The 12,995-nt window shown below is 44.6% G+C and overlaps 1 protein-coding gene across 5 annotated transcripts in view; it reads left to right on the forward strand.

The window, feature by feature from the left end:
- The window catches only part of agap1 (ArfGAP with GTPase domain, ankyrin repeat and PH domain 1), a 234,420-nt gene that overhangs the window by 51,841 nt on the left and 169,584 nt on the right, over positions 1 to 12,995 (forward strand). For 2 of the 5 annotated variants that reach the window (XM_017714942.2, XM_037536618.1), the window contains exon 1: positions 2,300 to 3,725. The exons of 2 other annotated variants lie outside the window; for them this stretch is intronic. In XM_017714942.2, the coding sequence (XP_017570431.2) occupies positions 2,432 to 3,725 (1,294 nt within the window). In that variant the 5' untranslated portion in view covers positions 2,300 to 2,431. Of the gene's footprint in view, positions 1 to 2,298; positions 3,726 to 12,995 lie in introns of those variants that run through there. One more of the 5 variants, XM_017714940.2, reaches the window with a different exon arrangement.

Genomic DNA, 12,995 nt, shown 5'->3' on the forward strand with positions numbered 1-12,995 from the left:
CCATCCTTCTTTATTTATGTAATGTTTTGTCTGTTTGGCCCTCGGCACACCACAAACATTGCACTTTGCCCCCTCCCCCAAGAGAGAAAATGTTGGTGCCCCCCAGCTTTAAAGAAACCTGAAACCCACCCAGTGAAACTGAAACTGGCCCCTCCTACTGCTTCGCTTTACCCCGTACTGCATGTATTATGAGAGCAATATATATATTTTTATTTATATTTACATTTACAACATTTAGCAGACGCTCTTATCCTCTTATATTCTCTTATATTAAAGACTAGAAACAAAGAGTCACTGTAGATACAGAGAGAAAAGGAACAGAGTTGAACGCAGATCGCTGGGCTGTACAATACAATACGGTAAACTACAATACACAGTGCAATACAATAAAATATAATACATTAAATATTCTGTTCACTTTTCTTGCAAAAAATGGACCTGATTATGGAATTCAAAAACATTTTGGAAAAAAAAGTGAGCAGGGGTCCTTTTGGAGTTTGTTGCCTTGAGGCAACATCGTGCGACAATGAGAAGAAATGGTGTACAGCCGTGTTCCCTGAAGTGGTGAGACCTGGCTTGAGACCAGCTAAATCCATTCCAGTGTCGCATGGCGTTGCCTCTAGGCAACAAACATGCAAATTCTCATAACAAAAAAAAAAACTGAATTTTAAAAAAGAGGTTTAAAAGTGCCCGCTAAGAGAGAGTATGGCTTTTTATTTTGGAGTACATGCTTTTTATTGACTTACTCATACTCCTCCCTTTATTGTTAGCCCTATGCTGTCTTTAAATGAGTGCAACAATGGGAAGAAATGATATAGATCCATGTTCTCTGAAGTGTTGAGACCTGGCTTGAGACCTGGCTTGAGACCTGGCTTGAGACCTGGCTTGAGATCAGCTAAATCCGTTCCACTGTCACACGGCGTTGCTTCTAGGCAACAAACATGTTTCTTATCAGAAAATAATGCTGAATTTAAAAAAGAGGATTAAAGTGCCCACTGAGAGATAGTATGACTAAGTACACGCTTTTTATTGACGTACTCAAACTCTTCCTTTCTTGTTAACCCTATGGTTGCCTCTAAATATGTATAACACTAATGTAAAGTGTGGAAAATGAGTTTGTTGCCCTGAGGCAACATCGTGCAATAGAGGGTCAAAATGTCTGGTAATGTTGCCCATATTCTGGATGTCTGGGTCGCATTTCACACGCCAGCGAACGTGCTTTGGCCTTGAAACCTGCTCTGGTTCTGTAAACACTAACGACATTAACCGGTACCGCATCAGTTCAGCCCGGGTGGACTTCAAACCCATTTGACTGACAGCCAGGAGCGGCGAGGCCCCGCCCCCTCCTCGAGCTCTCTGGTTCGGCTGCTGTGCCGGAGCGGAGTTTCAGTTTTCATTCTGCTCTCTCTGTTTCTGTTTCTGTTTTGTTTTGTTTTGTTTTTTTTCGCGAGCTGAACCGGACTGGACTACTTTTTTTGGCGGAAGACTACAGAAGCGAACAGCGCGCTGTGAGGGTCTCGGCGTGTCTGAGGGTCTGAATCAGTGATGCAAGCCGCTGTAACACCTCCACTCCCGGTCCAGCGTTTTGTGGGAATCCGTTCCGCGTTTTGCGCTCGCTTTTTTTCGCGCTGGCTGCTCCGCCAGGCGAGGAGAGAGGGAGGGCTGGCAGGAGAGGACGCGGATCCGTGAGCTGCGTGTGCCCGCTTTCCCAAAGAGCGCGCGGCACGCGGTTTATATGCACGTGAATATCCGTCAGCCACGGCGAAACAAAGGAGGGAGGGGAGCGGAGGAGAGCGGGGCAGGCTGGCGGCGCGGCGGGGGGTACGCATGGGCACAATAGGGACGACACACTCTCTCGCTCGCTCGCGCTCTCTCTCTCTCTCTCACACGCAAACGCTCGGCTGGATTACGGTGATACGGCGTTTCTCTCGACACGGACAGCATCGCCGCGGGACGAGGAGCAGCCCCGCCGGAGCGGAGCAGCGCCACAGCGCACCGCGAGGACCTGAATCCTCCACGCCGACCAGGCTTGGATGGATGTGTTTGTGAATCAGTCGCTGCTGAAAGCGGGATAGTCGCTGTTTGGACCTCGCGAGCTCCGGTGCCCCAGGATAGTTGGAGGGCATCAAAAAAAAAATTCCCTCTTTTTTTTTGTGAATGAAAAATCTTTGCACTTTTGGTTAATATTTAAGTTATTGTCGTCATAGATTCATAGGTTGTCATTTTTATGTATAATATTAATATTGTCATCATCATTGGTAGTGATTTCTAATTATTGTTGCTAATATTATTATTTTTATTATTATTACTATTATTAATTCTGCGTTTTATCAGCATGGCCTCTGGATATGTTCAGCTTGTCAGCGTGGCAGGTTAAGCCTGCGCTGGTGGTGCTCCGCGTGTTTGTTTACGTGCTTTCCTCTGCCAAAGTATGCACCTGCTTGATGGTAATTACCCGGAAAGGATGGAGCGGGGCACGCCACAAAGGAAAACCGTGTACCGGATCTCTCTCACGTTAGTGAAAAAGGAGAGCCTGCAGGGTGGCGGTGGCGTCGCCACGGCATCCCGGCGGCTCGAGAACCCCAAAGTGAGCGCATACCGGCGGGAAGGATCCTCGGAGATCCAGCGAAGCTGTCCTCTGGAGGAGGTTAAAGAAGTGGAGGATGAAACGGACGACTTCGCTCCCCACGCGTACAGGAACTTCCGGACGTTTAGCACCGGACAGCTGGAACTTGGTAGGTTGAAGGTTTCGCGGAAGATGCGACATTTACAGAAAGATAACTCGCTGGAGTTGGACGAAACGCATTCGAGCGCATCGCCAGCGGATGCTTACTGTAAAGAGGGCACTGAGAATTGTGGAGCGTTGCATAAAGCAAATGTGCAAGCACCGGATATGGAAGCTGACAGATTTAAGGCGGATGGTGAGACTGAGGAAAGCTGCAAAGCAGCTGCTGGAAATGGAGAAAGCGCGGGCATTAAAAGGAAAAGTATGTTGAAGACTTCCAGGAGTGCTGAGGAGCAGGTCAGCGGGCGTACAGTTGAAGATCAGGTGTCTGAAGAGGAAAAAGACTCCCAGAAGGGCGGAAAGCTGCCCAAGGACAGCAGCCTCTCTTCTTTGCTTGCTAAACTGAACGGAAAAGCCGCCAAACAGGCCCCCCAGACCCCTCCGGTCAAGAGGCATCCCAGCCTGCTGCGTCGGAGTTTCAGCTTTCGGCATTGGACCGGCAGCGAGCTCTTGCGGATCCGGGCCCTGTCCAAAGAGAAGCACCACAGCAGCTCGGGTTGCATCGGGCATGAGGAGGCCCAGGTCAAATCCCAGTCTGCCGTGGTCCTGCAGAACCCCGCCTTCGATGAAGCCGAACCAGCAGAGAAGGGAGAGAAACGCAACACCTTGGACGTGGGCGAGGTTCTGGTGAGCCGCAGAGAGCGAGCCAAGGGCAAGAACCGCACACTGGACAACAGCGACCTCCTCAGGCTCTCGGACAAGTCCCTGGCAGAAAAAGAGGGGTTCATCCGAGGCTCTGGTTCCCGCTCCAGTGGCCAGGAGCGCAGGCTCATCCGCTTCTTTAGTGGCATCTTCACCAAGAAGGATGGTACTTCCACGCCCGTCAGCAGCCCCAGCAACCGCGCCCTCCGCAAGAACGGCCTGCTGGGCTCCCAGAGGAGGGCCACGCTGGGCTACTCGCAATCCAGCACCGAGAGCGTCAACGGCTTCCTGCAGGACGGTAACTATATGTTCCTCTGTCTCTCTGTTTGTTGAAGCTTAGTGGAGAGTGCGTGGGGCGGCGGGTCACTATTTGGTGAAGTGATGGGGTGGGGGCTGGGGGCTGGGGGCTGGTGGGGAGGGTGGGGGGTGGGAGGGTGGTGCGTGTTTGTTTTGGACACGAAAGTGATGTTTAGCTGCCATTCTTTAGGGCTGCCTCTGTTTGTGTTTCATTAAAGTCTGTCTTGTCTCAGCTCTACCTCACTCTCCTCTCTACCTCTGTCTAAAATGGGCTTAAAGGGGAATTCCACCTATTCTTCACAACATCTGCGAATTCGATCATTACGATGTAAACAGTCATTCAGAGTGTTTTGAAGTGAAATGTGCTGCTCTAGAGAATCTTAGTGAGTCAGAATGGGTCAACAGTGGTGATAAGAGCCAGACGTCTGGCTCGGTTAATGGCTCTAAAAGCTTCATGGCAAACATGTATTACATGAAATGGTTACAGATGTGTTGCACGATTCCGTGAAATTGTTTTGTGAAAGTTTTGAGTCAAGGTTTTGGTCTAAAACCTAACATTTATTCATGGTATTTGTTTTTTTTTATTATTATTTACTGCTATATTATAAAAAAGCTCAGCGGACGTGCTGGTAGGGCTGAACGATTAGGGGGAAAATATCTAATCGTGATTTTTCTGATTTTGCGACTGCAATTTAAAAAGTGAATACTGTCTATAAATTAAAGTTCAGTCCAAGAAGACCAGAATATCTGCTTTGTTTGGTTTGAGGCTTGACCCCTTAATCTAGTGTGCCAGATAGCCAGTAAGTTGTGGTGGTGATGTCACAGCTGTCTACAACTGTTTTCAGTCGGTTTACAACTCTGTTATAGTTGATCTTGCATCCCCACTTAAAACTAGATAATATTTAAGTTATGGATAATGTAGGGTGTAATTCTTAACAAAGCTTGCAGCTCTTGTGATTGACAAATTACTGTATCGATGTATTTCAGCCCAGTGTGTTGATAGGCTGGTCGTTTTGCATGGTAAATAAAACGGCTATACTTGTGATCATCACCTGCCTGTCACCAGCATCGTAAGAAATCCGTGCGCTTCTCTGAAGTTTATCGCTTCACATCAGACCACTCTGAATGTGCACACGTCATTGATTGAATTATGAAGAAAAATCTGTGGAATTCCTTTTAAAGCTGGTGATGCTGCAGTACATAAACGACCTCTTAAGTCTTGTTTTCCCGCTACTTTGTGTCTTTGTTCCCGTCTACTGATATGCAAATATCAGAACCCCCACCTTTTTGAATCCCCTTTAAAAGAGTGGAGCTTTATTGTTAAAAGCAATGACCAGAGAGGCGGAGGCCACATTTACGTCTCTCTCTCTCTCTCTCTCTCTCTCTCTCTCTCTCTCTCTCTCTCTCTCTCTCTCTCTCCGCGGTGACAGCAGGTCACCCGAGATGCTCTCCCTCTGTCCTGCCTGTGATATGATAATGTGGAGCTTCTGGTAGAAGCTCTGTGTGCACAGAAAGTGCCCTTAATGAATTACCTGCCTGGGCGTGAGGCACCGGCCATCTGTCGCCTCAGAGGTGAGCGGACCCTCTTGAAAGACGGGCCGCTTCCGTCTGCTTAGCCTGTCAGCTGTTCACACGCTCCATTCCTCTGCATGTCCTGAGAGGTCTGGGACAGGAAATGAGAGGATCTGTGAATCGGCTTTGTCTAATGAAGACGCTGCCGTCGCCGCCCTCTGCACCGTCCTGGGGGGAGTGAAGTTTTGTTTTTGATATTCTGTTTAAAGAGGTCGCTTTAGTCGAATTGGAGCAGTATTAATTAAGAGCAGGGGTGTCGAGTCTCATCAGCAAAGGGCTGGCGAAGCTGCACGTTTTCAGTTCAGTTGAGCTGGAGCGCACCTGGTCTTCTCCTCATTACATCATTATCAAATCAGATCATTTAAATTTAACTATACGCTTTTTATCTGCTATTAAACTGACTGTAGAAATAACGATAAGTTTCCATGCAAATTTCCACGTCTGTAAATTCCATGCAAATTCCCTGAGTAACCACCACTGGTTCCAAAACGCACGTCGTCATATTCTTTACTTCATAGCTTTCATATTTCCTAAGCTCCATTCCAAAGCTGGGTGTCATATAAGAGCTGCAGCTGTCTTCTTTCCACTCAAATAGGTGGGTAATGTAATTTTAAAACTTTTGTAATATAAGAAGCTGAACTTTTTAAACTTTTTTTTTCTACTGAAAGTCGACCCATTTCCCCACAAATCTGAGCTATAGACTGGATATCAGACGGATCTCAGTTCATGCAGTTATTGAATGATTTGCCTTAAGGTTTGGATGGAAAAACATATATATATATATTTTATATATATATATAAAACCTCGTATCTCCATTTTTGTCATTTTTCAGTTTCTGGCATAATTTCAAAGGACGTATTGCTCTTTACATTTTCTGTAAATTTCATAATGAATGAACCAAAAAAACGGCCCAAAATTACTTGGAAAGACGTCCTGGTTCTATTGACTTACACATTAAAACTACTTTGTTTTTGCCTTCTTCTGTAAAGTTACCATTTTGGAGATACAAGGTTTTAGATCTATCTATCTATCTATCTATCTATCTATCTATCTATCTATCTGTCTATCTGTCTATCTATCTATCTATCTATCTATCTATCTATCTATCTATCTATCTATCTATCTAATATAATCTCTCACACACACCCTGGGGAATAAGAGGTACAGAGGCACTTGAAAAAGCATAAAATTAAAAATGATACGAGGTTTTCTTCCGACAGCAGTGATTGGCTTATGTTCTCTGTGGCCCAAATCAAGCCAGTATGCGCCGTCCCATGACTGAACAGTGAAACATGAAAAAGTTCGATGTTATAGAGCGGAGTTCAAGGCTAATGATGATGCCAATGGCACATTGCATTCACTTCAGACAGAGAAGGTGAACATGGTTGTTTAAACTAAATGTGTGGGCATGTTTTCTACTCTCGGGCGGCTGAGCTTATTGAGGGTGGAGCCTTTTTCTCCCCAGTGCGCAAAAACGAGTAACAGTTCCCATCTCTTTAATTGACCTCATTATTCTTTATCACATGTGAACCGTTCGTTACATCATGTCTGAGGAGTGCTTAATATGGCCAAGCAGAGAATATCAGACGAGCCGAGTTTGAATGACAATGCCATGTCAGCGTTGTTGACCCCAACGGTCTTCGTGTTGCTGACCTGTACACTGTGTTTAGGTCTGTTTGTGTGGTGTCATGTTACCAGTGCTGACTAACTGCCTTCACATTCCTCAGATTCTTTAGGCATTCCTGAAGTAAAGGCAGGGCTCCTACTGAAGATAGGCACTGCTGATTATTAGATTATGACGTTTGTGGATGATCTGAAATGCATTGCTCTTTTCCATTTTTTGCTCTGTTGTGAGACTCGCTCAGTGAAGGCTTCACATACTGTAGCTCAGATAGCCAGGCAGAGAGCTCTTCACGTTCCTGGGTTCCTGCACTGGTAGTGTTCCCTTCAATTAGCACAGCAGTGCTGGCTGTGAGCACGTCTTGGTGCCATGTGTTACTCTATGGGAGCAGGATGTGAAATAGTGTTCTCCAGTGCACAGTCAGCACTGATCCTCTGCGTTGTCCGGGGCCAGATGGGACGTGCTTAAAAATGCTCACGAACAAGCGAGTTTTAGCCTAAAATGTCTTTGTGCGATGTGTTTCAGCATCTTTGCTGTTCCTTGGGGCCGTTGCTGTTCCCACGACCAACCTCTCCATATGGCTCGTGTTACCGTATATGATTTCCGGATAGGAGTTCAATTCCGTGTGGCATAAAATTAGAACAGCGCAGGAAAGTCAGGATTTCATGCCGTTTGTTGCAGGTTGCTGACTTTGGAACTGAGACTCTGAAGCGTGCAACACATTCAAGACTGTGGCTGTGGCAGGTAGTTCAGTACAGGATGTCCCAGACTTACAGATGAAATTAGCAGCAGATAATTTGACATGTTGACGATGATGAAGGTGAATCACTGGGTCAGTGCTCCTCTTGTCATTGGGATATTTCCCTCAAGGCTCCATCTCCATCAAGGCTTCATCATCTTTGTCTGCATCCTTATATTTTTTGGTTGCAGATGTTTTAGCTCCCTTCTAGACTGTGGTTATATAAATAGAAGGCTTTGTTCACACAGCAGGTAAAAGGCCCAAATCTGATCTTTTTCTTCATATGTGACACAGATGTGTGTCGGTGTGAACAGATAAACACACTCAGTTCTGATGTTTTTAGTTGCCGATTTGAGACGCTTTCATCTGTGGTACTGAAATCCGTGCGTCAAAGAACAGCTAAAAGTCTGAAACCAAAGTTTAAAGAATCCGAGGACGCGAACCGACGAAATGACCGCGCCCTTTTTACAGCGAGCTGAACACATTCTGGGTGATGAGCCCAGCTGTCAGTCAGTGAAGCTTCATGATGGCTTCTGTGATGCTGGTGAAGATGAGCCCGATCCTCCGGGTGCGACTGGCGGTCGTTGGAGGTCATGGTTGTTTACCTCTGGATGAGCCGCGTGAAGCTCTGTTCTTTTGCACATGCGGGTCAGTTTAGGAGCTGACCTGTTTTGACCCGCTGTGTCAAAGCAGCCTATATTCTGCCTGGTTTATGATGATGTTATTCTCTTTAGAATATCTATTTCTATGTCTTCCTCCTCGATTACGTGCCAGTTGTTGACTCTTTCAGACAGGGAGGTGGTATAGTTGGAGTGTTGAGCCTCAAGGCTGGAGAGGTTGAAGGGCCTGAACTGCCACAGCCCGTCTCCGTCTGCCCCCTGCTGCCCCACCCTCAGCTCTTGCGCTTGGCCTAATGGTGTCAGGTATGGGTGGCTCTGTTTGACCTACATTTACAGCCATGCAGAAGTAATGCATGTTGCGTGTGTGGATGTAAAAGGCTGGGTGTGATAAGAGCATAGCTGCAGCTTCTTGTGGCTGCACTCTCCAAGTAAATTGAAGTTGGGACAGACCGTGCAGAAGCAGGGCTTTTATACACTGCAGGTTTTCCAAGTTAAAAGCTTTTAAATATCGCATGAATTTGGTCCATGAATGTTTTTGTACCTCTGTTGCGTTTTGCTCTCAGAGTGATGTAGCCTTATTTGAGCTTTCACACAGAGCATAATAATAGAGGAATCTCATTGTGGGTAATTGCCAGAGAGGGATTGGAGCGATGTTCAGGATCCCTGCAGCTGCCACTTCTGCAGTTTGGTGCATCGTTTCCATTACAGCCCCAGAGTGCAGCGAACAGGACTAAACGTGGGTGGATGGTGTAAGATGCTTTTTTGAGCATGTCATATGTCGTGTAACTTCTAGAACGGTGAAGATTGCATCAAAAAGAGCTCCTTTTTTAAGGTCCAGTTGTGCACCTTAAATACGTTTTTCCCAGGTGAAAAGTTCATATTTGTGTGTTTTCATATCCTAATGTTTTGAAATAGAACAGTAGAATAAAGGCCTGGAGGCGAGGCAGGGTGTGTCGAGTCAGTACAGATCATTTCAGTGGATTATGGTTCAGTTATGTTCCCTGGATCAGATGCCCCAACCACCTCAGCTGAGCTCCTCCCAGTAATAGACTCACACCTTTATTTCTGAGAGGGTAGAGAACATCAACTTGACAAATTTTTGAAAGCTGATTGGATTTTAGCCCATTTTCTTTCCCCCAGTTCTTATACCAGTTGTTTTTGAAGTTGTGCTTGGAGAGGCTTGAGCTGGATATTAATGCAAGGCTGGTATTTGCAGAAAAGTCTTGATTGGTTCTTATTGGGCGAAATAAATCAGATCCAGGCCTGTACAAATCTAGCCTGATGTATAGCGCACATTCACATTGAGTGATGTAATGTCATGTTAGCTGTGGAGGCAATAGTGTTTGAGTAATTTGAGCAAAATTGTCTTGTTAAGTGAAATGCTTTAATTGAAATGGCTTAATTTGAAACTTATTTACATTTTTTGTATTTTATTAAAAAATAAAACGTGTGCGCACACGCGCACACACACACACACACACAAACACACACACACACACACACACACAGAGTCATACCTGTAAACCTTACAATGTGCAAAGTATGGGTCTGAAGTTAAAGTGCTGAGTGCAGCAGCAGTTAAAGGGTGTATAGTGGCAAAGAAAGGGATCGGTGAGCTGACATAAGTGGAGTGATGATGCAGGTAAGCAAGGTGCTAGAATAAACACTGGTCTGTGACGGTGGTTTCAGAGGAAGGCATGTTGAGTGTGATATGCTATTATATTCAGAAGTGCATTTTAGAAGCTGGAATATTGTTTATGTGTAATAATTAACTGTTTAAGAGTCTTTTAAGAAGAAATTCCGCTTATGCAGTTTTCCCAAATATTCTGACTTACACCAGTGTTTTCCTATTTGGGTTTTGTTCTTAGGTGCGTCTAGAATCCACACACACTCGGGCACAAAGGTGTTTTAGGAACACATCATGAATCTGATGTAGACTTTTTATTAGGACCTTTCTCAAGAAGACATTTAGGGAAAAATGTAGGAGGATATTGGCGAATTTTTGGTGTTTCTCACAGCCTTGTTTAAACGTTGCTGGTGCATTTTGTCTGAGGACGCAGTACCAGCTGATTGGATTAGACAGATTGTGCTTTTGATATTTGACTGAGTAATACTAAGACCGTTTGGATATGAGTCCTCCGTCATTTCTGGATTGTTTTTTGATGCCGGTTCTTCTCCAAGAGAGTTGTCTGGGCCTCATTGTGCTCAGAGGTTTTCTCTCCTTCTCTATATCGCTGAATCTATGCTGCATTACCCCCTCTATCCAGCATAGAGAGCTCTGGGAGCGAGCATCAGGTAGTGAAAATGCTGTAACAAGCCCACTGTGGCTTGTCCTGGCTGCATAGAGCCATAGAAGCAGGACTGAGTAAACATAATGAGCCTTGTAGGAGAAGGCAGCGTCTCACAGTCCCTCTGAAATGCCTGTGTTCTCTTTCTGCAGCCTGCGCTTAGTAGGTCAGCCCCGTACCCTCGCTGGCTGCCATCCGACTGCAGATATCCTGGAAAATGCATTTTTAATGTGGTGGCCGTGTTGCTGGGCGAATTCCCTTTGTTGTCAGTGGAGTTGCTCGAACTAAAGCTGGAAAACCCGTTCTCCGAAACGGATTTTCCCAACTGGGCAACTGTAACTCAGTAGGACATTTACAGGGGTCACTGTGGGGTCAGACATTCCCTAGTACATGGACATGGTATGCTGTGCTAGGGTTTGGTATCCTTGTGGCTGGGAAGGAGCATTGCACACTTCTGTGTTTCCAAAGCAAGATGCGATTGAACATCCTTGTGATTTGGCGCATATATATGTATGTATATATGTATGTGTATATATATATATATATATATATATATATATATATGTGTGTGTGTGTGTGTGTGTGTGTGCGCAAAATGATTAATAACAATGCAATGATTAAATTTTACATTTCATTGAAAATGCTTCAAAGACAACATATCAAATGTTGAAAGTGAAAAAATGTATTGTTTATTGAAAAATAGAAGCCCATTTTAAATTTGATGGCAACGAAAGGCTGGTGAAGTTGTGTAATGCTTAAAAAACACCCGGTGGTTAATTGGCAACAGGTCAGTAACATGATTGGGTATAAAGAGCATCTCAGAGATTCTGAGTCTTTCAGAAGTAAAGATGAGGAGGGGTTCACTACTCTGTGAAAGACTGCACGATCAAATAGAGCACCAATTCAGGAGTAATGTTTCTCTACGTAAAACAGCAAAAAACTTTTTGATTTTCATCGTCTACGGTACGAAATAACATTTAAAAGATCCAGAGAATCTGGAGAAATCTCTGTCTGTGAGGGACGAGGCCAAACAAAACTATTTGCTGGCCGTGATCTTTGGGCCCTCAGGCAGCACTGCATTAAAAACAGACATGATTCTGTAGTGGAAATCACTGCATGGGCTCAGAAACACTTCTGAAAACCACTGTCTGTGAACACAGTTCATCACTGCATCCACAAATGCTGTTAAACTCTAAAACACAAAGAAGAACCCAAATATAAACAGGATCCAGAAACGCTGCCACCTTCTCTGGGCCTGAGCTCATTTAAAATGTACTGAGGTGAAGTGGAAAAGTGTCCTGTGGTCCGACAAATCAACGTTTGGAATTATGTTAGGAAATTATAGACACTGTGTCACACGTTTAGCATTTGTTGGAATTGAATTATAGGTGGCTATGCGTCATAGTGGTTGGCAAAATGACTATATTTATCGTTATTGTGATAAATTGTCTGAGTGCTTTTCTGAGCATTTTCTTTATATCTGAGTTTAAAGGGGACATTTATGGTTTACCTATTGCTGCATCTGTTGAAAAACATGCCCCTTCTCCTCCTATACTTGTGCCAAATAGTGAAAGTTTATGGTTTAATAACTGTGAGAACCTCTTTCTGATGATGCATCTTGAAGGTGGGAGGAACCTTTGAGATGCTGCACCTGTTCGTGGTGGGTTTTTGGTGAAGGGTTTGAAATGTGCTTTATAGTGTTTTTCTTTTCCTACTAGTTGGCAAATGTAGAAGAAACCAATGGTTGTACGATGTGTTTTTGTGCAATGCATGCTGGGAATTGTAATGAGAGAGCACTTTTTTAGGCCAGAGTGTCCTTCTGAAGAGCACTGAGCTACAGCTTGTTTCATAACGGAGCCTAATTGGTTCTGTTTAATTAGATTCACTGCAGTGTGCGAATGCTGAATAGAAATCATTGTATTTATAGTGTTTGATCATATTTTTAAACGTGGAACTGCTGGTGGATTTTTTCCGTGTTTACTTATTAAACCTTATTCAAAGAAATATGTATTTTTATCATGAACATCTTGAAGTATCGTGGTGTTTTTGCCGTGTTACTCTTAATGCACCAGCTTTGCACTGTTTACTAAAGCTGTTGGTAAAAATAGTTGAACTAATTGGACTGAAACTGGCTCCCTCTGGCTTACGTAGTTGTCCTTGCTTGTCTTTTCCATCTTCAGTATCTCTGCTGTTACAGGATCGGTTCTTTTGGTTCTGTGCATGAAAGGGTGGTTTTAAGAACCTGTGAAACTGAAGTTCGTGTTCTTGTCACACAAGTTACTCACTGATCTAATGATTCCTCTGTTTTTCTGTCTGTTCTTTCTCCAGCCCCCTTTCTCGAAGTAAAATATGCTTCTCGACCTTCTGTCAGTTGTTCTGTAGGCGTATCTCAGCAAGGCTGAGACTGTTGCGGTGACTAGGAGCGCTGGT

Source organism: Pygocentrus nattereri, chromosome 30 (genome assembly GCF_015220715.1).
Source record: "Pygocentrus nattereri isolate fPygNat1 chromosome 30, fPygNat1.pri, whole genome shotgun sequence".
Lineage (NCBI taxonomy): Eukaryota > Metazoa > Chordata > Actinopteri > Characiformes > Serrasalmidae > Pygocentrus > Pygocentrus nattereri.